Raw genomic sequence first — 27,921 nt, 5'->3', positions numbered from 1 at the left:
TTGTTCAGTCTGTCAGTAACCTGCCCAGAAGCATTCCACACGGTGTGCAGCTCCTGACTTTGTATTTGCGTGTGTGGGCACATATCCAAAATTAGCTTTCATTATCAGATTTATAAATGCATGTTTGCCTCTATTCCTGGGACAAATAACTTCATTTGAAGAAGAAATGAAATGTGTAGCTGATAGGCCATTTGTAGTGACTCAAGATTCTTATCTTCCCACTGTCCCAATGTTAAGAGATTCCAAATATTTCCACCACCTCCTTTTGAATCAGAGAAAATATAAAACTAGTTTAAAAACAGAGAAAGATAAGAAGGTTAGGAGGAAAAAGGAGGGAGAGAGGGAGAGAGAGTTGGAGGGAGGGAGAAGAGAATTGCACAATACTTTCATATTTCCTTAAGTAACCATCCTTCTTTCTAATTGTTAACCTAGAAAAGTGTCTCAAGTTCACCTTGCCTTCCATATGAACCTTAAGTTGGCGATTAAGGAACGCAGCACAGGATTTAATCTTTCATTTCCTTTTGTTGGGGCTCATTGCTAGTATTTTCTCCAATTCTAAACTCTTTCTTTTATTTATGGAATTATTGGTACTTAGTCCTTATTCCTTGCAATGAGAACTTTAAAAAAAAATTTTTTTTGATGTGGACCATTTTTTAAAAAGTCTTTATTGATTTTTTTGCAATATTGCTTCTGTTTTATGTTTTGGTTTTTTGGCCATGAGGCACGTGGGATCTTAGTTCCCCAACTAGGGATTAAACCTGCCCTTCCTGCATTGGGAAGCAAAGTCTTAACCACTGGACCATCAGGGAAGTCCCTGAGAACTTTTAAGTGCATATATTTTTAGCAATTCTAGGCTCAGAATAAGTTCTGAGAAGCATACAAAAATACCTCTGATGCTCAGTATTCAAGATATCACTCTGTCATTTCCACTACTAACACCCAGTCTTTCTAAGAAATAATTTTTTGTCAATGGCTAACTTTTATTCATATGCAATACGTTTAATGAAGGGGTGTTTTTCGGATAATGCTGTGATTTTTTAAAAAATATTTATTTGTTTATTGAAGTATAGTTGATTTACAATGTTATATTAGTTTCAGGTGTACAACATAATGATTTGATATTTTTATAGGTTATATTCCATTTAAAGTTATTATAAAATATTGGTTATATTTCCCGTGTTGTACATTATATCCTTGTATCTTATTTATTTTATATTATTGACTGAAAAAAATGCACAACCTAAAAGTTGAGAATTATGATTTACTCGGCAGACTTATTGAGGACTAAAGCCCAGGAGACAGCCTCTCGGATAGCTCTGAGGGACTGTTTCAAAGGGGATGGGAGGAGCAGGATATATAGGAGTTTTTGAAAAAAAAAAAGGACATCTCAAGCTATTGAATTTAGCACTTTTCTATGTATGGAAAGATGCAAGAGTCTGGCCTTAATGAAATTATTCCTTTGATATGCACCTTAACTGTTTAGAGACAGTGTCTACATGTTTTTTTCTCCATGATGCACCTTCGGGGATGGCAGTTGCAGTGGCTGATGGCCTGATGGCTGCAACTGATATTTACTGATATGGCAGGCAACATTCTTTGTCCACAGTATCTAGTACTTTGCATCTCTTAATCCACTTCCCCTGTCTTGTCCCTCTTACCACCCCTCTCCCCACTGGTGACCACTACTTTGTTCTCTGTATCTATGAGTCTGTTTCTATTTTATTGTATTCATTCATTTTATTTTTTAGATTCCTCATATAAGTGAGATCATGTAGTATTTGTCTTTCTCTATCTGACTGACTTCACTAAGCATAATACCCTCTAGGTCCAGATTTCATTCTTTTTAATGGGTAATATTCCACTCTGTATATATACCACTTCTTTTTATATTCTTCTGTTGATGGGCACTTAGTTTGCTTCCATATCTTGGCTATTATAAAAATAATGTTGCTATGAACATTGGGTGTATATATGTGTTCTAATTAGTGTTTTCATTTTCTTTGGATATATACCAAGGAATGAAGTTGCTGGATCATATGGTAGTTCTATTTTTAATTTTTTAAGGAACACCCATATTGGTTTCCATAGTGGCTGTACCAATTTACATTCCTCCCAACAGTGAACTAAGGTTCTTTTTCTCCATATCCTCGCCAAAATTTATTATTTGTTGTTTTTTGACTATAGCCATTCTGACAGGCGTGAGGTGATAGCACATTGTTGTTTTGATTTACATTTTCCTAATGCTTAGTGATGTTGAATATCTTTTCATGCGCCTGTTGGTCACCTGTATGTCTTCTATGGAAGAATGTCTATTCAGGTCTTCTGCCCATTTTTAAATTGGGTGTTTATTTTTTTTTGTTATTGTTGAGTTGTATGACCTATTTCTATATTTTGGATATTAACCGCTTATCAGACATATTTGTAAATATCTTCTCCCATTTAGTAGGTTGTCTTTTCATTTTGTCGATGGTTTTCTTTGCTGTGCAAAAGCTTTTAAGTTTAATTAGGTCCCATTTGTTTATTTTTACTTCTGTTTTCCTTGTCTGAAGTGACAGATCCAAAAATATATTGCTAAGACTTATGTCAAAGAGCATACTGCCTATGTTCTTCTAGGAATTTTATAGTTTCTGGTCTTACATTTAGGTCTTTAATCCATTTTGAATTTATTTTTGTACATGGTGTGAGAAAATGTTCTAACTTCATTTTTTACATGTAGCTGTCCACTTTTTCCATCACCAATTTTTGAAGAGACTGTCTTTTCCCCATTGTATATTTTGATCATAGATTAATTGACCATGTGTGCATGGGTTTATTTCTGGTCTCTCTATTCCATTCCATTGATCTATGTGTCTGTTTATGTGCCAGTAACATACTGTTTTGATTACTGTGGCTTTGTAGTATATTCTGAAGTCAGGGAACATGACACTTCCAACTTTGTTCTTTTTCCTCAAGATTGCTTTGACTATTTGGGGTCTTTGGTGGTTCCATACTAATTTTAGGATTATTTGTTTTAGCTTTGAAAAATGTCATAGGTGTTTTGATATGGATTACATTGAATCTGTAAATTGCTTTAGGTAGTATGGCCATTTTAACAATATTAATTCTTCCAATCCAAGAGCACAGGTTATCTTTTCATTTCTTTCTATCATCTTCAATTTCCTTCATGTTTTATAGTTTTCAGTGTACAGGTCTTTCACCTCATTGGTTAAGTGTATTCTTAGGTATTTTATTATTTTTGATGTGATTTTAAATGGGATTCTTTTCTTAATTTCTCCTTCTGTGAGTTCATTACTAGTGTATAGAAAAGCAACAGATTTCTGTATGTTAATCTTGTATCCTGCAACTTTTCTGAATTTATATATTAGTTTTAATAGTTTTTGGTGGAGACTTTAGGGTTTTATTATATAAAGGATCATGCCATTCTGCAAATAGTGATGGTTTTACTTCTTCCCTTCCAAATTGGATACCTTTTACTTATTTTTCTTGTCTGATTTCTGTGGCTAGGACTTCCAATACTATGTTAAATAGAAGTGAGAGAGTGGGCATCCTTGTCTTATCCTGAAAATAGAGGAAAGACTTTTAGTTTTTCACCATTGAGTATGATGTTAGCTGTGTGTTTGTCATAAATAACCTTATTTGTTGAGATATGTTCTCTCTATACCAACTTTGATGAGAGTTTTTATCATGAATCAATGTTGAATTTCTGTCAAATGCTCTTTCTGTGTCTATTGAGATGATCACATGATATTTATCCTTCCTTTTGTTAATATGATGTATCACATTGATTGATTTGTAGATGTTGAACCATCCTTGCATCCCTGGAATAAATCCAAGTCAATCATGGTTTATGATCTTTTTCTATATTGTTGGATTCGGTTTGCTAACATTTTGTTGAAGACTTTTGCATCTATATTCATCAAAGATATTGACCTGTAATTTCCTTTTCTCTTTTTTAGTGTCTGGTTTTGGTATCATGGTAATTGGGCCTTATAGAATGAATTTGGGAGTGTTCTATCCTCTTCAGTTTTTTGAATACTTTGAGAAGGATATGTGTTTTCTCTTCTTTATATTTTGGTAGAATTTCCCTGTGAAGCAGTCCAGTCTTGCACTTTTTTTTGGCTGGGAATTTTTTATTACAAATTCAACTTCAGTTCTAGTAATCAGTCTGTTCAGATTGTCTGTTTCTTCTTGATTCAGTCTTTGTAGGTTGTATGTTTCTAGAAATTTGACCATTTCTTCTAGGTTGTCTAATTTGTTGGTATATAACTGTTCATATTATTCTCTTACAGTTTTTTGTGTCTCTGTGGTATTGGTTGTTATTTCTCCTCTTTCATTTCTTATTTTGTTTATTAGGGTCCTCTCTTTTCTTTTTAGTGAGCCTGGCTAAAGAGTTATTAATTTTGTTTATCCTTTCAAAAACCAGTTCTTATTTTCTTTGATCTATTCTATTGCCTTTTTGATCTCTATTTTATTTATTTATTCTCTGGTCTTTATTATTTCCTTTCTTCTGCTGACTTTGAGCTTGTTTGTTCTTTTTCTAATTCCTCTCTTTTCGTCTTAGTGAGCCTGGCTGAAGGTTTATTAATTTTTTTTATCCTTTCAAAAAACCAGTTCTTGGTTTCATTGATTTTTTGTTCTGTTGCTTTTTCATCTCTATTTATTTCCTCTCTGTCTTTCCTATTCCCTTCCTGCTGCTTACTTTGGGGCTTTGCTTGTTTTTCTTTTTCTAATTCGTTTAGATGGTAGATTAGGTTGTTTATTTGAGATTTTTCTTGTTTCTTGAGGTAGGGATTAATCACTATAATCTTCTCTTAGAACTGCTTTTGCTGTGTCTCGTAGACTTTGGAAATTTGTGTTTTCATTTTCATTCATCTCAAGGTATTTTCTGGTTCCCACTTTGATTTCTTCATTGATACATTGGTTTTTTAGTAGCATGTTGTTTAGTCTCCCCATGTTTGTGTTTTTCCAGTTTTATTTCTATAACTGATTTCTAGTTTCACACCATTGTAGTTGGAAAAGATGCTTGATATAATTTCTATCCTCTTAAGGTTGTTGAGACATGTTTTCTGGCCTATCATATGATCTACCCTGAAGAAATTCCATGTGCACTTGAAAAGAATGTGTATTCTGCTGTTTTGGGATTGAATGTACTGTAGATATCTATTAAGTCCCACTGGTCTACTGTGTTATTTAAGGCCACTCTTCCCTTATTGATTTTTCTGTCTGGATGATCTGTCCATTGATGTATGTGGGGTGTTAAAGTCCCCTGCTATTATTGTGTTACTGTCAATTTCTCCTTGTGTCTGTTAATATTTGCTTTATATATTTAGGTGCTCTTACATTAGGTGCATATATATTTGTGAATATTGTATCATCTTTTTGTACTGATTGATTTGCTATTATATAATATCCTTCATTGTCTTTTATTATAAACTTTGTTTTAAAGTTCACTTTGATATGAATAGTGCTACCTGAGCTTTCTTTTCATTTCCTGTTGCATGGAATATCATTTTCCATCCCCTCAGTTTCAGTCTGTGTGTTTCTTAGCTCTGAAGTGAATCTCTTGTAGGAAGCATATATAATGGTGTTTTTGGTTTTGTTTTATAAAATCAGCCACCCTATGTCTTTTGATTGGTACATTTAGTGCATTTACATTTAAATTGATTGTTTGTTATATACTTATTGCCATTTTGTTATTTGTTTTCCTGTAGTTCTTCTCTGTTCTTTTCTTCTTCTTTTAGTATCTTCACTTGTGGTTTGATGATTTTCTTTAGTATTATGTTTATGTTCCTTTCTCTCTAGTTTTTGTATATCTATTGTAAGTTTTTGATTACTGGTTACCATAGAGTTCATATATATTGAACTATAACTATATCTACTTATTTTAAACTGATACTTATTTAACTTAAACACATTCTAAAAGTTCCATATTTTTCTCCTTCCCCACAACAGTGCTTTGTATTTTTGATGTCATATTTTACACCTTCATGTTGGTCCCTTAACTGTTTATTGTAATCATAGCTGATTTTTCAATTTTTGTCTTTAACCTTGGTACTAGCTTATTTCAATCATTGAACCACAGTCTTTAAATTTTCCTTTACCAGTGGAACTTTCCCCCTCCTGTAATTTCTTGTTTATTGTTGTGGCCTTTTCTTTTTCACTTAAAGAAGACCCTTTAACACTTCTTGTCAGGTCAATTTAGTATTGATGAACTCTTTAATTTTTTGTTTCTCTAAGAAGTTATAGCTTCTTCAGTTTTGATTGATAACCTTGCTGGAGACAGTATCCTAGGTTGTACATTTTTTTTCTTTCTGGACTTTAATTATATTACACCACTCCCTTCTGGCCTGCAGTTGCTGCTGAAAAATCCACTTATAGTCTTCTGGGGTTTCCCTTGTATGTGACTCTTTTTTTCCTTTTGTTGTCTTTAAATATTTACCTTTTGCCATTTTAGTTATGATATATCTTTGTGTGGGTCTCTTTAACTTCATCTTATTTGAGACTCTCTGTTCTTCCTGTACCTGGACATCTGTTTAATTCTTCAGTTTTTAGTCATAATTTCATCAAATATTTTTTGAACTCTTTTCTCTCTCTCTCTTCTCCTTCTGGAACCCCTATAATGTGAATGTTAGTATGCTTGATGTTGTACCAGAGGTCTCTTAAACTGTCCTCATCATTTTTAATTTGTTTTTCATTTTGCTTTCCTGACTGTGTGAATTCCATTATTATGTATTGCAGATTACTTATGCATTTTTCTGTATCACCTAATCTGCTATTAATTCCCTCCTGTGTATTTTTAATTTCAGTTATTGTTTCTTTAGCTCTGACTGATTCTTTATAATATTTTCCAGTTCTTTGTTAAAATTCTTGTTATGTTAATCTGTTCTTTTCCCCAGTTCAGTTAGCATTCTTATTAGTATTGCTTTGAACTCTTTATTAGGTAAATTACCTCTGTTTCATTAGGTTTTTTTCAGGGATTTTTTCTTATTTTTTCATGTGAAACATATTCTTCTGTCTTCTTAATTTGTTTAACTTTCTCTCACTCTATGAAATGATGTGAAACACTTACCTATCCTGATCTTGAAGGCATCCCTATGCAGTCTGCATGTTTCCAGTGTCCTTGTGTATAAGCATCCCTATGTAGTCTGCATGTGCCCATGTCTTTGGTGGGAGAACTGTATCTGAGGTGATCGTGAGCTCCTCTTCCTCTGTGCTGGCAGCCACCACCTTAGTGGGTGGTCTGGAGTTGGAGGGGTCTGAGCCAGAGCCAGGTGCAAGTCAGGCTTCTGCTATGCTCAGTGGTCATCACAGTCCAATTGGGTTTGGGGCCTGAGGGGCTGGAGCAGTAGCAAAGTTGGGTTTCTCAAGTGTGATGGCAGTCTCCACCTTGGTTTGAGGTGGAGGTGGGAGGTAGCTATGGCCTGAGGGCTTGGGGCTGAACTTCCATGCTGATTTTACTTTTTCCCCAGTGTGTGCACCTTGGTTAGAGGCTGGGTCAGGGCCAGAGAGGTTGGTGCCACACCACTGAGCTGCCCCCTCCCAAATGTGAACAGGAATGCATAGGAAACTCTTCAATGATGGTGGACTCTTCCCTGGATCTAGCTTAGCTCCCTTGTGATTGTGCACAGGGATGCACTCTGGTGGGATAATGCTATGATTTATCATGTAGTCTGACTTATTAGGATAAAAATCTTATCTTTGGTTTTAAAATAAATATCTCCTCTTCTACTATAGCCAAATGCAGTAATTCACCTGTGAGATCAACATTTAGAATTGAAAATCATTGTTTGGTTTCTCTTTGGCAACTTCCAAAGCATGAATCCAGTGCTTTAACATGATTTTGAGAAATGAACATTTTCAGAATTGACCAAAGCTTCCCATTTTTGTAGAAGATAGGGGGAAGCTATCAGTGGATTTTGGAGAGTGGCATTTCCTCAGTCATTGTTCACAAATAAAGTTGGTTAGATCATCTAGCAGGGGGTTCCTTTTTCTAATTTACACAAGGCTACTGAATGATCTAGCAGCAGGTGAGGTTAGATGTGGGCTGGCTGCAGAGGCCAAGAACCTGTAAGAGCTTTGCTTGAGCAGATCAGCATAGGTTCAGCTTTTTAGTATTTTTACAACTATTTTCTTTCTTGTGTACCAGAAATTGGAGAAAGTAATGAGACAATTAACTTGTATTACTTCTTGTGGAAGAATTTACTTCTTGTAGAAACTCAGTTCTACAAAGCCTTGAAAGACTGACCATTGTTCCAAATGTGGTTGGCCCAAATTTACTCACATTTGCCTTTAGCCACTCAGTAAGCTCCATTTCCTTAAAGTTATAGAAGCTGAGTACTAAGAATAGTGCCCTTGAGACTCCTGCCAACACAACTTCTAGTGATGGTACCATGTATAATAGAGATTGAATGGGACTTTACCTTTCACTTCTGAGTTTTGAGTAAACAGTCTTCAGAAGACTATCTTTAACATTTAGCAACTTAATTTCTAGACACTCATTATTTAGGAACTAAATTGCTTAGATGCTATTTGAGATGATTCAAAATACAAATTTTTAATGATATTATATAGATTTAGGGATTATGAATTGGAAGTTCAAAGTTGGAAATATTATTTAATATTTTTTAAGGATAAGTGTTTCAGTCCTGTTCAGAATGTGAGATTGAACACCACAGCATCAAATGACCTCTTACTTTCTGCTCCTTCCAAAAACTAATACTTGTATGTTTGCTAGGGGTCCTGTAACAAAATACCATAAGCTGGGTGACTTAAACAACAGAAATTTATTGCCCCACAGTTCTGGAGGCTAGAATTCTAAAGTCGAGGTATGAGCAGAGTTGATATCTTCTGAGAGCTGTGAGGGATAATTTGTTAATGTGCCACTCCCCTAGCTTCTGGTGGTTTGCTGGCAACTTTTGGTGTTCTTGGCATGCAGAATAATTATCCTGATTTCTGCCTTCATCTTTGTATGGCATTCTTCCTGTGTGCTTGTATTTCTTCATATGACATTCTTTTATCAGTCATATTGGATTATAAACACACTGTATTCTGGGTTGACTGCATCCTACAACCTTGTGAATTCCTACACAATTACATCTGCAATGACCCTATTTCCAAATAAAGCCGTATTCTGAGGTGCTAGGAATTAGGATTTCAACATATGAATCAGAGTGGGGAACAGTTCAACCCCTAAGAAAGCCCAAAGGTGTTTCATGAAAAGGATTGACATTCTGGGAGCAGTGAATTCTACTGGAATAGTTGTTTCATTGAGTTGTGGTAACTGTAGTTTTCTGGGTAGTATTTGAAGCTCCATAACTAAATGCTACAGTCTATGAAATACTGCTGTTCTTGTATTCATGCTTGAGGGGAATAAACCAGTACCTCTGAGTCTTAGCTGCCTGGGCTCTCAATAAAGAAGTGAGGTCACTAAGCCAAGAAAATATAAAGTCCCCAATAGAGCAGCTCTCTGTATGTAATTCCAGCACCAATTAACAACTTCAGATACACTATTCGATTTCTAGACATGATCTTTTGCAGTTCCAGGTTTCTTTAATTTTCTAAATAATTGCTATCATACAAATCCAAATAAAACTGGTCTGAAGCTGAAATAAAAATATGTATCTTAAAATATAAAATATCATCTCTGTGATAAACAGTTCTCATTCTCACTAGCAGTGATTGGTCACTTTCTAGCAATCTCAGCCAAGAGATTGTGATTAGTGCAGAGGCAGAGTGAGCTAACTACCTGCTTTTGTGTTCTTCCTTGGCAGGGGTCAGGCACTCTGTCTAGGGAAGCCATTTTCACTGTAGCCTGGGTTGGAGGAGCAAGTGTTGCCAGTGGTAAATGTCCAACTTCACACTCAGGGTCCCTCAAAAGGTGGGGAATGTTCATAAGCCCTGAAACTGCTGATAATATTGACATGGGAATATGGAGTTTCTTCTACTTTAATAACGATTATCACACCTATAAAACATGTTTTCTTAAAAATTGCATCTTTCAAAGTCTTCTAGTGATCATTCTTTAATGGATATATAAGACTTGCATTACCAATACATGATTTTTGATTTTTAAAAAAAATCAGCTATCTAAAGATCTCATTATGGGTTTTCTCCTCCAATCAATCAATCAATCTCTGTCTCTCTCCGTTTCTCCTCTCATTCCTCCTCTGTCCCCTTTTGGCACCCTTTGCCCTAATACCCAATTTTTTTATTTTTAATAAATTTATTTATTTATTTTTGGCTGTGTTGGGTCTTCGTTTCTGTGTGAGGGCCCTCTCCAGTTGTGGCGAGTGGGGACCACTCTTCATCTCTGTGTGCGGGCCCCTCACCGTTGCGGCCTCTCCCGTTGCAGAGCACAGGCTCCAGACACGCAGGCTCAGTAGCCGTGGCTCATGGGCTTAGTTGCTCCGCGGCATATGGGATCTTCCCAGACCAGGGCTCGAACCTGTGTCCCCTGCATCGGCAGGCAGATTCCCAACCACTGCACCACCAGGGAAGCCCCCCATTTTGTTTTTATTCTTCTATACTTTTGTTTGTTGTGCTGCTTTTGCTCTTATCTAAGTGAGATTAAATAATACAAATATCTATCAGTATTTGCAGCAATTTTCCCCCAAAGTAATAGAGAGTTCTAATTCTGCTCTGATTGAATTGAACACCCTGTTTTATTAAACATGGAGAAAAGTGTAGATAATTCTACTAATTTGTAAGTGACTCTAACTAGTTAGTATTTTCATTATTTTTGGAGGATTTAACATATTTTAGTTTGTATGAAAATATGTATGTTGGTTACAGTATGAACCAGAATAATAAATGAATCAGAGAAAGAAAACTTTATGCTGTTTCCTCTCCTTTTTGGAGGTGGGTATGGGAGGGTGGTTTGGGTTTTTTAGTTTTTATCTATGGAAGGGGTACTTGAAATTTAAAGCATTGTATTTCTGAATTAGTTCATTCCTTCATTTTGGCCATTGTTCATTGTCATATTAGCAGAGAAGTAGATTCTCATTGAGAGTGTACAACATTTGCTTAATGTGAAAGCTCAGTATCAGTGTCATTTGAGATTAAGGAAATGTCTACATGATTTCTGGTCTTTGAGATCGTTCTTGTAAAATCTACTGAGGTGATATTTTGCGTATATAGGTCTAGAGATCTTTTAAAGATTGCAGTTAGAAATGTTTTCCATGATTATTCCTATTTTAATTTGATAGGAATATGAGATCCAAAGAAATTCTGTTTTTGAACTAATTTTTTATAGATTTCACTTGGGATGAACAGAGGGCGAGAGATGAGTTTTGTAATAAAGCAAACAAAAAGTACCTATTCACAAGGCAAGAGGAGAGAATCCAGCTGCTTCTAGTTTTTTTTTTTTTTACATCTTTATTGGAGTATAATTGCTTTACAATGGTGTGTTAGTTTCTGCTTTATAACAAAGTGAATGCATATACATATGTTCCCATATCTCTTCCCTCTTGAGTCTTCTTCCCTCCCACCCTCCCTATCCCACCCCTCTAGGTTGTCACAAACCACCGAGCTGATTTCCCTGTGCTATGTGGCTGCTTCCCACTAGCTATCTATTTTATGTTTGGTAGTGTATATATGTCCATGCCACTCTCTCGCTTTGTCACAGCTTCCCCTTCCCCTTCCCCATATCCTCACGTCCATTCTCTAGTAGGTCTGTGTCTATATATATGTGTTAGCATACGGTATTTGTCTTTCTCTTTCTGACTTACTTCACTCTGTATGACAGACTCTAGGTCCATCCACCTCATTATAAATAGCTCAATTTCGTTTCTTTTTATGGCTGAGTAATATTCCATTGTATATATGTGTCACATCTTCTTTATCCATTCATCCGATGATGGACACTTAGGTTGTTTCCATCTCTGGGCTATTGTAAATAGAGCTGAAATGAACATTTTGGTACATGACTCTTTTTGAATTATGGTTTTCTTAGGGTGTATGCCCAGTAGTGGGATTGCTGGGTCATATGGTAGTTCTATTTGTAGTTTTTTAAGGAACCTCCATACTGTTCTCCATAGTGGCTGTACAAATTCACATTCCCACCAGCAGTGCAAGAGTGTTCCCTTTTCTCCAGACCCTCTCCAGCATTTATTGTTTCTAGATTTTTTGATGATGGCCATTCTGACTGCTTCTAGTTTTGTATTTACGTTTGCTGTTGCAGGTGGAGTAGAAATGTAGCCAAATAGGGTACTTCTGGCAAACTTGATTCTGTTGGTATTTACCGCATCTTTCAGAATTTAGTGTCCATGCAATTCAGCCAAGGTGCTTTCGTTAAATATGCCACATACATATTTCCCTTTCCCCCCATCACTGATTTAGTAGATCTGGGTGATCTGAAATGTGGGCAACATTTTTTCTTACTTGGAAGCACTCTGTATTTCTGTCTCTTGATAGGTAATTTTTATCAAGTAACTCATTCTGAAAATGGATGAGAAAAAGTTGCTTTTTAGCTTTCCATATGACTGATTTAATGCACACAGTGTTCTTACACAGTTGCTTTCACTATAATAAATGCCAGGAGGTGTTTGTTATTGGGGTGGGGGAAAGTTTAGCTTTACAATGCTAACCTGGCTTGGAGACCTGCACTTTCACACGACCTTTCTCAACAGCAAGATTGCTGCCTCTCATCCTGCCTGTGTGAAATTCTAGAGCAGCCTCTGCCAGTAACTCTTCTATAACAACTTTTTATTTGTCTTCACCAGACTTTTAGGAATACATTGTCAGCAAACAAGCAACCCAAGCAGGTTTTTAACACTGAAGAAGGAACTGGTTATTGGTAGATCTTTCATGCATTTTAACTGTAACTGAAATATCTTGTACTTCTTGAAACAAAATATTTGATGTAAAACTAGAGTTTATTTATTTTAAAGAGATTAAACTTAACTTTGAATAGTAAAAGTTAAACAGTAAAAAGTACTGATATGGGAACCAGATTGCCAGGCTCCATAGTGTGAATAATTAACTAGCATAATGTTCAGGTAATCTAGGTTCTAATGCCAGCTCCTTCCTCAAATCTTTTTGTAGCTTGTCAAGTCCATTATGCTCAATCAAATGGCTATCATTAAACCATGTAAACTTGAATGGATTATCAGAACCTAGCTGAACTGATCTTGGAGAGGCAGCAGTGAGAGGTGGCTTAATTCCCTGCCCAGGAATTGAACCTGGGTAGCCTGGATGAAAACCAGGAACTTTAGCCACCAGACCACCAAGGGCTAGAGGCTAGAAGTTAGTTTTCCTTGGTTCTCGCCCTCAGTTAAAAATGTATTTCTCATGGAGGCAAAAACTGTAAAAACAGGTACAAAGTTTATTATTAGAGACATAGCACAACAAGTGGGATAGAACACAAAGAAATTGTTTAGTTAAGATAGAAGCAAGGCAGAGACGCACATCCAGAGAGAAAGGGTGTGGGCATCCTCCCTAATGAGGAAAGCGGTAAAGAGGTGGTTAAGTCACTTATATAGGGCAGTTCTTCAGGGTCTTTGTTTACCTTTGGTCAATTATCTGGTTTCTTCTTCCACACCTGACCTGCCATAGGACGCTTCCCAATATGCATGCCCAACTTTTTTCCAAAATGGATTTCAGCCCAGGAGTGGCCTTAGAGTCACATATTATGGGGTGGTGCCCCCTCCTTTTTGAGCCTTTCTGCGCATGTGCAGTGTCTCCCTTGCCCCAAGGATGGGAAATGCATGACCTCTTGATCTTTACTCGGACAGGGTTTAGCCCCTCTCTGTTCCTGCCGTGACTGTTAACTTAGAGTGTCCTCAGGAGACAAAGCCTAGCTATTTAACCTGTTCTGTTGTTATTTCTATTTCAAAGTGCGAACAGGAGGCTGATTGTAAATATCTAACCTGGAGCCCACTTATGTCCTGTCTCAGGAAATATAAACAGGAGGCTAGTTGTAAGTGTCCAGCCTGAAGCCCATCTTTCCCTCTCCCCAGGGAATGTAAACAGGCAGGCAAGTTGTAAATCTCTATCCTGGAGCCCATCTATCTCCTGCCTCAGAACTACCTGTTTAATGCCAAGGATCAGTGGCAAACAAGATCACTTTAATCAATTTATACTCATGCACACTTTGGTCATGTTTAAATGGCTAGTGGTAATTTAGACATGTCTAGGAAAATTTTCTATGTGCCTGTGACAAACAAACTGTGCAGGCAGTAGTATCGAAGGAGAACAAAAATTAACAGTTTTAAGGTACACCTTACTTATTCTTTGAATAAGCAAAGTTGAGTTTTTTTCACTCTAAGAAATTGTACCTGAATACAGGCTGGGGTCCAGTTATGAGACATTCATGAATTCACACACTGGCCCAATACTGGGATACACAATCTTAGGCCAGCCAGCTAGCCAGCCAACTAGGCACCTTTGAATGTGTGCATCCTTTTTACCCCAGCCTTAATTACATTTCATGTCAGGCTTCTTATCTGTCAGTGGTATTGCTACTAGTTCTGCCTATCTCACAGATGCTATTGTGTGAATAGAATGAACATGTGAAAATGATTCTCACTTTTACCAGGAAGACACTCCGAGCTAATGTCTTCTTGTAGCCATCTCTGTAATCAAGTAAAAAGTAGTAGGCCAAAAAGAATGGTTTTAGAATTGAAATGTAAATATGAGCTAATGAGTGAATTTTCTGTTATTTAGCACAATGATGCTAGTCTTTCACTGAACAAGTAGAATAATTAAATCATAATTCCTTTCATATTAAATAAACCAATATCCATTCTACTTTGTAATGGACTGTATCTTGGGGTTATAAGATGGTCCTATTTACCCTGGTTCTTCTTCACAGGATTGGCCTTTGCTGTTCTCTCATCTGTGCACCCTGTGTTTGGTTTGTATGGGTCTCTGTTTCCTGCCATCATTTATGCCATATTTGGAATGGGACGTCATGTTGCCACAGGTAATAATTTCTGTCTATGCTTATGCTTCTCATATTACTAATGAAGGGGACTCAGAAGTGATTATTTGTTACTGATTACATTTCCAATGTAATTCTTACTTTACTACTGAAAATATTAGGGCAAATATTATCAGCAAATAATATCAGCAAATATTAGGGCAAGACATTTAACTTTCTGTGCCTCAACACATACTGTGATTTATTGCTATATTACTATGTAACCAAGGTTATTGTTAAAGATTCTGTTCATTTTTAAGTTGTAAAAAGACTGTAAGAGAAGGATAAATGTTCTGAATTTACAATGAAATGAAAATAAGCACTCTGAGGAAAAGACTATAAAATTTAGTTACTCAAATATTGAAAATTATTTTCCATGTAATTAATATTTAGATTAAACAATCTTTTAAGTTTCTTCCAAGCTAGGTTCTACAATGCCCTCTAATTAGTATATCTCTTACATTGCCTAGCATTTCATTACCAAATAAAATGTGAACAAGTAATCTGATAATAGAGCAGCCTGGTTAAAAACAAAGGCTTGGAAGTTAGATAGACCTGGGTATGTGTCACATTTAGTGTTTGCTATCTGCATGAGCTTGGGCAAAGTTTTAAAGGTCTATTTGCTGCTTTCTTGATAGTAAAATGTCAAAAAAAATCATGATTATATTGATAACATAATTGATGTACAAGTGTCTAATTTATTACTTGCTACATAAAAATTAATAAAAGCTGCTATCATTACAAAAATGATACCTTAATCTTAAATATTATGGTAATAATAATAAAAGTACTCAAGAGGAAATATCCATAGAGGCATTTTTATCCATTTTGTTTATGCAAGATATCAGTCTGTAAGCAAGTAATACCATTTTGTGTCTATTTCTTCAGTGGTCAGTTTGTGTTATTGAAGAAAACTTTATTTCCTACAAGAAAAATTTATTATCCCATATTTTTAGAGATCAGAAGTTTGAAATGAGGCCCACAGGGCTAAAATTGAGATGTCAGTAGAGCTGCATTTCTTTCTGGAGGTTCTAGAGAACAATTTGGTTTTCTTAACTTTTCCACCTTCTAAAGGCTTCCTGAATTCTTGGCTCAAATGCTTCATTTTCAGAGTCAGCAGGGAAATCTCTTTCTGATTATGATCCTTTGCTTCCATCCTCCATGTTTAAAGGACCCTTGTGATTACACTGGGTACACCTAGACAATCCAGGATAATCTCCTTATCTGAAGGTCAGTTTATTAGCAACCTTAATTCCATCTGCAGCATTAATTACCCTTTGACATGTAACATAAGATATTTACAGGATGTGGATGCATTTGGAAGGCCATAATTCTGCCTACCACATTGATACATGCATTTTCTCATGCAGAAATTAACCTATAAAATAATGTCTTATTTATGTAAAATTGGCTTCTTATATAATCAACTTTGTCATGGAGGATAGGATCAACAATTATCAGACATTTACAACACTGCTACCTAACGTATGGTCCATGAACCAGCAGGATCAGTTTTATGTGGAATCTTGCTAAAAATGCAAAATCCCACTTCAGATCTATTCAATCAGAATCAGCATTTTCACACAATCTCCAGTTTTTTAAAATAACGCATCTATCTATCTACACATGTATGTGTAGATATGTACTTAAATTTGAGAACCTTAGGTGTACTATTTATTAGATGATTTATTAAGAGCTTTACATGTGCTATTGTATCTTAATAAAATTATTTTAAATAAACATCATTATTTGCATATTTAGGTTAAAAATACCTCTTAATTTCATAAAGTTTTCTGTGAGAGCACAGATTAAGTTGTAGATGCATGGATTACAAGCCAGGTGTGGTCAAATCTGAAGCCAAGCTTTTCCTTTTTACAACCAGCTGCTCAAGAATGCAGTTTCCTTTTGTGTTGATGTAAAGGGAGAAAAGCACAATAATGAATCAGAAGTTCTTGAAGCCTATTATATTCAAAATTTCCTGCTCCCTAATTTCCTAGGAAATTTATTTTCATTCTTCAAAACATTTAAATATGTCATTAGCAAGAAAAAGCAGATTATTTTTAGAGCTGAACTCAAAACATCTCCTCTGTTAAACAAAGGATAAAAGAAAAGGTAAAAAAAAAATTCCTAATAGACCATAATTACTTTAAGAAGTCAAAAATACTTAACTTGATATACCTAAGTATGTATTTACATAAACCACTTTATTTCCTAAGGAATCATAAACATTTTACTGGTGACATGGTTTTGAAATTGCCGTTTATATAAAACTTTGGATTTAACAAATATTATTAACAGCTATAGGAATCTCGCAGTCTACTAGGTAAATAATATACATTTCAAAATACATATAATTTACAGGCTTTACTATAGATACTGTATAGCACAATAAATGCTTAAGGCATTTTATTTCTGCATAAGCACTTCTCCAAAAGACAGAGCCAGCTGGATCTCCTCATTTCTCTTTCTATCCCAACAGATTTAGAATTCTTTAGAATCAGTAAAGAAGAAATGATCCTTTTTCCTCATGGTATTATATTTATATATATACACATTACCACTTGTATAAGGTTCTGTATTTAACAAATTTAATAATATTAAATATAATATATATATCAGGAGAAATATACAAACTAATTTTTTTTGAACTTCTTATGATCTTAATTATAGGAACCAACCTAAATTTTCTGCAAACATTTAGTATAGAAACATATTTTTCTTTTAAATAATATTATTGTACTTTATTTTGGTGTATATATGTGTGTGGGAATGCCTACTTCTATTTTACTATTAAGAGATTGATGTTGCTTTCATAAAGAAAAATCACATTATCTGGGATTTTCCCTCCAACTCAGGTAATCAGAATGCAATAATGAATTACTAAATGCAATAATAAATAATGCTTGAGGTATCTTTAAAAGCAAATAATTCAAAAGCTAGAATATAAAGACACCAAATGTGCTGTATTTTTAACAGCACAATTTTCTTATTTTAATTTAAAATACATATATATTTTAAAAAGGAATAAATCATTGATTGCTTCTTGTGACTTGCAAAGAACATATCTTAGACTAAAAAGGAAAAGAACAGAAACTTGGGTATCAGTCCAGTGGAAACAAAATTGTTGAAGATAACCCATATGTGACAATTTGTAGGATATAATTATCTTCTAAATTAGAGAAAAAAATTTTAAAGAGAAAAATATGTTCATTAATTTAGAGAAAAGATTAGGGAGACAATAGAATTCTCTGTAGAAGAAAAGAAAATAAGCAAACAATTATTTACCAAATGTGGTAGGAATTGTGACAGATGTTTTTATATATGAAATATCACTTAATCTCTACCCAGATTTTGTAGCTAGATATTTTATCATCATCTTACAAATAAGCAAGCTGAGAGAGGTTAGGTACCTTGACCAGGAATTTGAACTTAGCCCTGTCCAATTCTGAGGCCCCAATTCACTTCCTATTAGGTCTTGCCACCCACTCTTAAGCTACTAGATGGGTTTAGTGGTATTTAAGGGTACCACTAGTAGGTTTAAAGCCTAACCAGAATGAAACATTGAGAAATTGAAGGAAAGAGCAGAGGAGTAGTAGGGAGGAGATAAAGACAAGCAAGACCAATAAGATAGAGAAGGTAAAATGTCATTCACAACATCATCATATAATCACCAGCAGCCTCAACATCCTTGATTGTTCTCAACTATCTCAGAAACAGCAAAGTGTCATTCTTTGAAAAGAGGCAATACTCTCATAACCATGTTGACACAGTAAGTAACCCCATAGCCATTTCTGGCAATGTCTCTCTCTAGAGAAGTTCTTGGGATGTGACTCACACACAGGTGAGACTCACTTTTCTTTTCTCAACAAAACATTTTTGTTGGCTGTTCTCTCTTACCATTCAATTCCTTCTTATCTTCTTTCAAATCTTAGGAAAGCTAGGCCTACTCAAAAATTAACTCTAGATCATTTTTGTTCTCAGTTCTCTAGTCATTTGTTCAGTGGCTTTTGTACAAATCATTTTGCTCTATGTTCTAGATTTAAAGGCCAAAATACACACTTCTTCACTTTCAGGAATATAAGACTTTGAGAAATTCTGTTGTAGCATACCTTGAAAAAATAAGGCAAGGGCAGATCCTATGGCAAATATTCCTTATTTGGCATTGCCAATCCTTGACGTCAGAATCTTGTCTCTAATCATTATATATATTTGGTCCTTGATGTGTTCTTAATTTAGTACTTTATGTTGAGAACAGTGATCATGACAGTTGATATTTATTGATGATTTATTGAGAATGACTTAGCTCCCTAAGAGAACTTTATGCAATTTGCTCTATGTATTTATATACCATCAATTCAACGGAACAGTGAACATTGAATAACAGACTATAACAGAGCATTCCGGTTTTAATCTTATTAAGAATTACCTTTTTTAGGTGTCAACTACATGCAATATATTGGGATATGTGGTATAGTACATTATTTCATTTAAGTCTCATCACAACCCCATTGGGTGAGGAATGCTTTCTGTCTTTAGATAAAGATATTGAGATGGCGGTACTGAGATTTAAGGTGAGGTTTATTGGAGGCTACAATCACCATACTATTTTGAATCACAGCACATACTGTCTCACTTATCCTCTAAAACCAAAGGATTTTCTGCGTCAGCTTTCCACTGAGACTTTGTTTCTGCCTGACTTAGCTCTCTTGCCCTATGAGGCTGCATACCATTTGTTGAGATGTCTATATCTTGTGACAGGCCCTTTTTCACACAGTGTCATTTATGACCTGGGGCAAAGTAAGGTCTTTAGGTAAAGGGTTGGGGGAATGTTTTTACCATGCTGCAATTTGTTTCTTTAATCCAAAATTGCTGAACCCTCTCTTTGGGAAATGACATTTCCCTGCTGGTGTGGCTACATTCTCAGACATGCTGTGCCAAGATAAGAGCATCAGAACTCTTGGCAGGAAGAGGGGAACACACTGAAAATGGTCCTGCATTTGTGTGAGGCCAGGACAATTCCTGGGATATACCTTTGAAACTTATCTAGTTACAGTAGACAGAAATGGTATGTTTCATCATTTTATGGGCCACAGCATGTTGTTGTTATACTATAATAAAGGTGTACTCTGTTATGAGAGCACAGGGAATAGAAATATTTAACCTGGACTGACTGGGGAATCTGGGATGATCTATGTTGAATATGAAATTTGAGCCAGACCAGGAAAGACAAGGATGTTTTTATAAGTAGATTGGAGGAGCAAGAATTTCAGTCAATGAGCCCCAGATTCAGCAAAGAGTCATATTTTCCACTGAGCCTATTGAGGTCTTCATATTTATCATCTCATTTATATTCTCCTCAAACTCTAAAACATAGGCATTATTACCTGCATTTTATGGATGAGGCGATTTAGACTCAAAGTAATGTGCTCTAAATCGTGATAGTGATAAATGGAGGAGCTGGATTCAAATCCACACCATGATCTTAATCCCTGTTTTGAGGACATTCTCTATGTAGGTCTGCAGAGAGGTAGGAAAATGTATGGCCTAGGAGGGAATAGCAAGTAGATGTATGTGGAAGAAATTTGTGTATAAAAAGGTGAGTTTCTGTTTATTCCATGGAGTGAAGGGTGGAATAGTGGGGGTGCAGAGGAGAGTGCTTCTAATAGATCTGTTTTGGTTTTACAACATGGATTCAACTTTAATGGTGGAATCCAATAATGTTTATTGAGTCTGTTACTAACAGAAGATCCCCCCCCCACCCGCTTTAGGCACCTTTGCCTTGACATCCTTAATATCAGCTAATGCAGTGGAACGGCTTGTCCCTCTGAACAGTCAGAACCTTACCACACAGAGTAACACAAGTGTGCTGGGCTTATCTGACTTTGAGATGCAAAGGATTGGTGTTGCTGCAGCTGTTTCCTTCTTGGGAGGTGTGATTCAGGTAAGTATACTGAAACTTGGGAATAAAGAAAGGTAGACAGTAGCAAAGAAAAGGCAATTGGTGTTTTATTTATTAAAGTCATCTTTTCTTGTCAATTGAATTTTTCTTCCAGTTTTATTGAGATAATTGACATACAACACTATATAAGCTTAAGGTGTACAGCATAATGATTTGACATACATACATCATGGAATTTAAGTTTAATGAACACCCGTCATCTCATATAGATACAAAATTAAAGAAATAGAAAAAAAAGTATTTTTTCTTGTACTGAGAACACTTAGGATTTACCCTCTTAACAACTTCCATGTATAACATACAGCAGTATTAATTACATTTATCACATTGTACTTATTTATCTTATAGTTACATAATATAGTGATTCAATATTGCTATATATTTCAAAATAATCACCATAATAAGTCTAGTTAAGATCTGTCACCATACAAAGATATTACATAATTATTGACTATATTCCCCACACTGTGTATTTCATACCTGTGACTCATTTGTTTTGCAACTGGAAGTTTGTACTTCTATTTTCTTTCAACTATTTCTTTCCTTTCCCCACCCACCTCCCTCTGGCAACCATCTATTTGTTCTCTCTATATTCCTACTTCTGTTTTGTTATGTTTATTTATTGCTTTGTTTTTTAGATTCCATATATAATTGAAATCATACAGTATTTGTCTTTCCTTGTCTGACTTATTTTACTGAGCATAATACCCTCTAGGTCTATCCATGTTGTCGCAAATGGCAAGATTTCACTATTTATATGGCTGAGTAATATTCCATTGTATACATAGACCACATCTTCTTTATTCATTCTTCTACTGATGTGCATTTAGGTTGCTTCCATATCTTGGCTATTATAAATAATGCTGCAATAAACATAGGTGAATATATCTTTTCTAATTAATGTTTTCATTTTCTTTGAATAAATACCCGGGAGTAGAAGTGCTGGATAGTATTGTATTTCTATTTGTAATTTTTTGAGGACCCTCCCTAATGTATTCCATAGTGGCTGCACTTATTTACATTCCCACAAATAGTGCACCAGGGATCCCTTTTCTCTACATCCTCACCAGCACTGGTTATTTGTTGTCTTTTTGATAATAACCATTCTGACAGGTGTGAGGTGATATTTCATTGTGGTTTTGATTTGCATTTCCCTTATGATTAATGATGTTGAGCATCTTTTCATGTGCCTTTTGACCAAATGTATGTCTTCTTTGGAATAATGTCTGTTCAGATCCTCTCCCATTTTTTAGTTGGGTTGTATGTTTTTTGATGTTGAGTTCTAGGAGTTTTTAATATTTTTTTGGATATTAAACCATTATCAGATATACTGTTTGCAATATCTTCTCCCATTCAGTAGGTGACCTTTTTGTTTTGTTCACAGATTCATTCGCTGTACAAAACTTTTAGTTTGATGAATCCCATTTGTTTGTTTTTGCTTTTGTTTCCCTTGTCTGAGGAAACATATCCAATAAAAGTATTACTAAGGCCAATGTCAAAGAGCATACTACCTGAATTTTTTTTAATTAAAAAAAAAAACAGAACCAAAGAACATAATGCCTGTTCCTAGAGTTTTATGGTTTCAGGTCTTACATTTAAGTCTTTAATTTATTTTGAGTTAATTTTTGTGCATAGTGTGAGAGAGTAGTCCAGTTTGATTATTTTGCTTGTAGGTGTCCAGTTTTCCCAACCACATTTATTGAAGAGGTTGTCTTTTCCCCATCGTATATTCTTGCTTCCTTTGTTGTAGGTTAACTGGCCATATAAGTGTGGGTTCATTTCTGGGTTCTCTATTCTGTTCCATTAATCTATGTGTCTGTTTTTGTGCCAGTAACATACTGTTTTGATTACTGTAGCTTCGTAGTATAGTTTGAAATTGGGAGTGTGATACCTCCAGCTTTGTTCTTTTTTCTCAAGACTGCTTTGGCTATTAGAGGTCTTTTGTGGTTCCATATAAATTTTAGGATCATTTGCTCTAGTTCTGTGAAAAATGCATGCCATTGGGATTTTGATACAGATTGCAATGAATCTGTAGGTTGCCTTGGATAGTATGTCATTTTAACAATATTAATTATTCCAATCTATGAACATGATATATCTTTTTATCTGTTTGTGTCATCTTTTTAAAAAAATATTTTATTTATTTATTATTTATTTGGTTGCACTGGGTCTTAGTTGTGGTAGGCGGGATGCTTAGTTGCAGTTCATGGGCTCCTTGATGTATGTTCCCTCTATTCCCAGTTTGTTGAGAGTTTTGATCAAAAATGGTGTTGAATTTTATGAAAAGCTTTCTCTGCATCTATTGATATGATCACAATTTTTATTCTTCACTTTGTTTATGTGGTGTATCACATCGATGGATTTGCAAATATTGAACCATCCTTACATCCTTGGGATAAATCCCATTTGATCATGCTGTATCATCCTTTTACTGTATTGTTGAACTGGGTTTATAAATATTATGTTGATATTTTTGTATCTATGTTAATCAGTTCTATTGGCCTGTAATTTTCTTTTTAGTGTGATACCTTTGGTTTTGGTTTCAGGGTGATGCTGGTCTTGTAGAAGGAGTTTGAAAGCATTATTTCCTCTGCAATTTTTTGGAGTAGTTTGAGAAGGATAAATGTTAACTCTTCTCTAAATGTTTGCTAGAATTCACCTGTGAAGCTGTTTGGTCCAGGACTTTTGTTTGTTGGTAGTTTGTTTGTTTGTTTTAATGGATTCAATTTCATTACTAGTATTTGATTTATTTGTATTTTCTATTTCTTCTTGGTACAATCTCGGGAAAGTGTACATTTCTACGAATTTGTCCATTTCTTCTTGGTTGTCCATTTTATTGGCATATAGTTTTTCTTAGTAATCTTTTATGATCCTTTATCTTTTCAAAGAACAAGCTTTTGGTTTCATTGAACTTTTTATTTATTTATTTATTTTTAGTCTCCATTTAATTTATATCCTCTCTGATCTTTATAATTTTTTTCCTTCTGATGACTCTGTGTTTTGTTTGTTCTTCTTTTTCTGGTTCCTTTAGGTATCAGGTTAGATTGTTTATTTGAGATTTTTCTTGTTTCCAGAGGTAAGCTGTATCACTCTAAAGTCCCCTCTTAGCACTGCCTTTTTTGCTTCCCATAAAATTTTGCATCCTTGTCTTTTCATTTCCATTAATCTTCTGATATTTTTTTATTTCAATTTTGATTTTTTCCTCTTTGATTTTTAAATTTTGTTTAGTAGCATACTGTTTAGCTTCCATGAGTTTGTGTTTTTGCAGTTTTTTTCTTGTAACTAATTTCTAGTCTCAAAGTGTTGTGGTCGGAAATGATGCTTAAAATGATTTCAGTTTTCTTAAATTTACAGAAACTTGCTTTGTGGTCTAGCACGGGATCTATCCTGAATATAGTTCAATGTACACTTGAAAAGAATGTATATTCATCAGCTTTTGGATAGAATGTTCTATATATGACTAGTAAGTCCATTTGGTATAATGCATCGTTTAAGGCCACTCTTTGATTTTCTGTCTGGATGATCTATTCATTGATTTAAATGGGATGTTAAAGTCTCCTACTATTATTGTGTTACTGTCAATTTCTTTCTTTATGTCTGTTAATATTGGCTCTATGTATTTAGTTGTTCCTATGTTGAGTACATATATATTTACAATTGTTATATCTTTGTGGATTGATCCTTTTATCATTATGTAATGTCCTTTTTGTCTCTTATTACAGTCTTTGTTTTAAAGTCTATTTTGTCTCATATAAATATTGATACCTCATCTTTCTTTTCATTTTCATTTGCATGGAATAACTTTTCCCAACACCTCACTTTCAGTTTGCAGGTGTCTTTATTTCTGAAGTGAGTCTTTTGTAGACAGCATATATATGGGTCTTGTTTTTTTATCCATTCAGTGACTCTATGTGGAGTGGATTTTTGACTGGAGCATTCAGTCCATTAACTTTCAAAGTAATTATTAATATTTATCTACTTAGTACCATTTTGTTAATTGTTTTCTGATCGTTTTGTGGTTATTTTTTGCTCTTTTTTTCTTCTTTTGTTCTCTTCTTTGTGATCTGATAACTATCATTAGTGTTATCTTTGGATTCCTTTCTCTTTTATTGAGTGTGTATCTATTATAGGTTTTTGGTTTGTGGTTACTATGAGGTTTATGTATAGAAATCTCTATATGTATATGTGATTATTTGGGGTTGTTCATTTCTTAAGTTCAAATGCATTCTAACAGTCCTGCATCTCCCACCCCACATTTAATGTTTCATATTTTACAACTTTTAAAAAATATCCCTTAACTACTTATGGTGGTTTAGATGATTTTACTACTTTGGTCTTTAAACCTCCCAACTAGCTTTATATGTTGTTGATTTACTACCTTCATTATGTATTTTCCTTTACCAATGAGATTTTTTTCTTTCTCAATTTTTATATATCTAGTGGTCTTTTTCACTTGGGGAAGTCCCTTTAACATTTCTAGTAAAGCTGTTTTGGTGGTATTTAACTCTTTTAGTTTTTGCCTGTCTTTAAAACTTTTCATCTCTTCATCAAATCTGAATGACAGTCTTGCCAGGTAGAGTATTCTTGGTTGTAGGGTTTTCTCCTTCATCACTTTAATTTATCATGCCACTCCCTGTGGCTTGTATAGTTTCTGCCAAAAAGTCAGCTGATAGCCTTATGAGAAGTCTCTTTTACGTAACTAGTTTCCTTTCCCTTGCTTATTTTAATATTTTCTCTTTATGTTTAATTTTTGACATTGTTATTTTAATGTGCCTTTGTGTGAACCTATTTTGGTTCATCTTGTTTGGAACTCTCTGTGTTTCCTGGACCTGGATGTCTGTTTCCTTTTCCAGGTTAGGGATATTTTCAGCCCTTATTTCTTCAAATAAGTTCTCTGTCCCTTTCTCTCTTCTTCTGGGACCCTTAAAATGTGAATGTTAGTATGCTTGATGTTGTCCCAGAGGTCTCTTTAACTGTCCTCATTTCTTTTTATTATTTTTTCTGCTCAGTTTCAGTGAATTTCACTACTCTGTCATCCAGCTACTGAATCCATTCTTCTAATTACTGTTGATTCCTTCTAGTGTGTTTTTTTATTTCAGTTACTGTATTCTTCATCTCTGTTTGGTTCTTCTTTATATTTTCTAACTCTTTGCTAAAAATCTTCTACCTTCTTACTCTGTTCATCCAATCTTCTCCTGAATTGTCTGAGAATCTTTATGATCATTACCTTTAAGTTTTATTGGGGAGGTTGCATATCTCCACTTCACTTTGTTGTTTTTTCTGTTGTTCTTTCATTTGGAATATATTCCTCTGTTACCTCTATTTGACTAATTTGTTATTTTTATTTCTATGTATTTGGTAGGTTGGCTATGTTTCCTGACCTTGGAGAAGTTGCTTTTTGTAGGAGATGTCCTATCTGTCCCAGCAGCACACTACTCTCTGATCACCAGTTCTATATATTGTTAGGTGTGCCCCCTATTGAGCTGTATGCATCCTTCTGTTTTTGCAGGCTGACTACTGTAGGTGGTCTGTCCAGTTTGGTTGCTAGGCCCTGTCTTTTGGGAAAACTGCCTTCTGCAGATGAGCAGGGCCTGGTAATGATGTGGCTGTTTGCAAAGCCCTAGGTGGTTCCAGGGCTAGTGCTGGCCTACTGGTATGTGGAGCTGGGTTCCGAGGTGGGTGGTTGTGGGCCCAATAATCTTGGATATAGTGTTGTCCTGCTAGTGGGTGGGGTGAGTTCCTGACGTGGCTGGATGCAGTGTCTGGGGTTTCCCAAAGCTGGTGTCAGCCTGCTGGTAGGTGGGGCCTGGCCCCTGGGGGTCCAGTGGCTAGTGCTAGTTCACTGGTGGGTGAAGCCAGGTCCTGGGGTCTCTGGCTACAGGGCCTTAAGGGTCCCAGAGCTGGAGTTTTCTCACTGCTGGACAGGACCTGTTCATGACACAGTTGGCTGGGGTTCTGGGGGGTCCAAAACTGGCATCAACCTTCTGGTGGGTGGGGCAGGTTCCTGGGGTGGCTGGCTGAGGTGTCCAAGGTGTCTCAGTGCTGGCATTGGTCTGCTGGTGGGTGAGCTGCATCATAACATCACAAGCTTCAGGGTCACAGTTGTCCTTAGGCTGGTGTCCACCCACTGGTGGTTGAAGCCAGTTATTGAGGCTAGTGTGGGCCCACTGGTGGGTGGTGCTGGGTCCCTATTTCTGGCTGTGAGGCATGGGGGGTGTGGCCTCAGGCTAGTATGGTTGCACTGGTGTGTCAGCTGTCTGGTGGGTAGGACCTGTCCCACGGTGGCTATGGGCTCAGAGAGTCTTAATGCAGCAGGCTGCTGGTGGTTGGGGCTGTGTCCCTGCCTGATTAGCTGCTTGGCCTGAGGCATCTTAGTACTGGTGCCTACAGGCTGGTGAGTGGGCCTGGGTCCCAGTGCTAATAAGCTAGAGGGAGGATTCCAAAATGTCCTTTGCCAGCACCAGTGTCCTCATGGCAGAATGAGCCCCCTAAAGTGACTGCAACCAGTGTCTATGTCTCCAGGATGAGTCCCAGTTACCTCCTGCCTCTACAGGAGGCTCTCCAGGATAATAAATGTGTCTAACCCAGGCTCCTTTCAAATAACTCCTTCTGCCTTAGGTTCCAGAGTGTGTGAGATTTTGTGTGTGCTCTTTAAGAGTAGAGTTTATATTTCCACAGTCCTCTGGCTCTCCCCAAAATAAACCCCCATGGCCTTCAAAGCCAAACATTCTTGGTGCTCTTCTTTCCACTGCAGGACCTCTAGGCTAGGGAACATGATGTGGGACTGAGACCCCTCACTCCTTATGGAGAACCTCTGCAATTGTAATTATCCTCCTGTTTATGGGTCACCTACTAGGGGTGTGAGTCTCAACTATACTGTGTTTCCACCCATCTACTCATCTCATTGTGGTTCCTTCATTATATTTTTAGTTGTAGAAGATCTTTTCTGCTAGTCTTCCAGTCTTTCTCATCAATAGTTTCTCTGTATATAGTTGTAATTTTGGATGTGCCTGTGGGAGGAGGTGAGCTCAGGGTCTCCCTACTC

The 27,921-nt window shown here is 35.8% G+C and overlaps 1 protein-coding gene across 1 annotated transcript in view; it reads left to right on the top strand.

Annotated features, from left to right (window-relative positions):
• Positions 1–27,921, top strand: part of SLC26A7 (solute carrier family 26 member 7) — a gene marked incomplete at both ends in the record, with an annotated part of 179,258 nt that overhangs the window by 25,173 nt on the left and 126,164 nt on the right. Inside the window, 2 exons of the mRNA XM_082674556.1 lie at positions 14,810–14,920; positions 20,686–20,858. Of these exons, the coding sequence (XP_082530682.1) occupies positions 14,810–14,920; positions 20,686–20,858 (284 nt within the window). The remainder of the gene's footprint in view (positions 1–14,809; positions 14,921–20,685; positions 20,859–27,921) is intronic.

The sequence above is a fragment of the Grampus griseus genome, assembly GCF_964374135.1.
Source record: "Grampus griseus genome assembly, chromosome: 17".
NCBI lineage: Eukaryota > Metazoa > Chordata > Mammalia > Artiodactyla > Delphinidae > Grampus > Grampus griseus.
The sequence above is the reverse complement of the archived record's forward strand: the minus strand, read 5'-3'. Positions and strand labels throughout refer to the sequence as shown.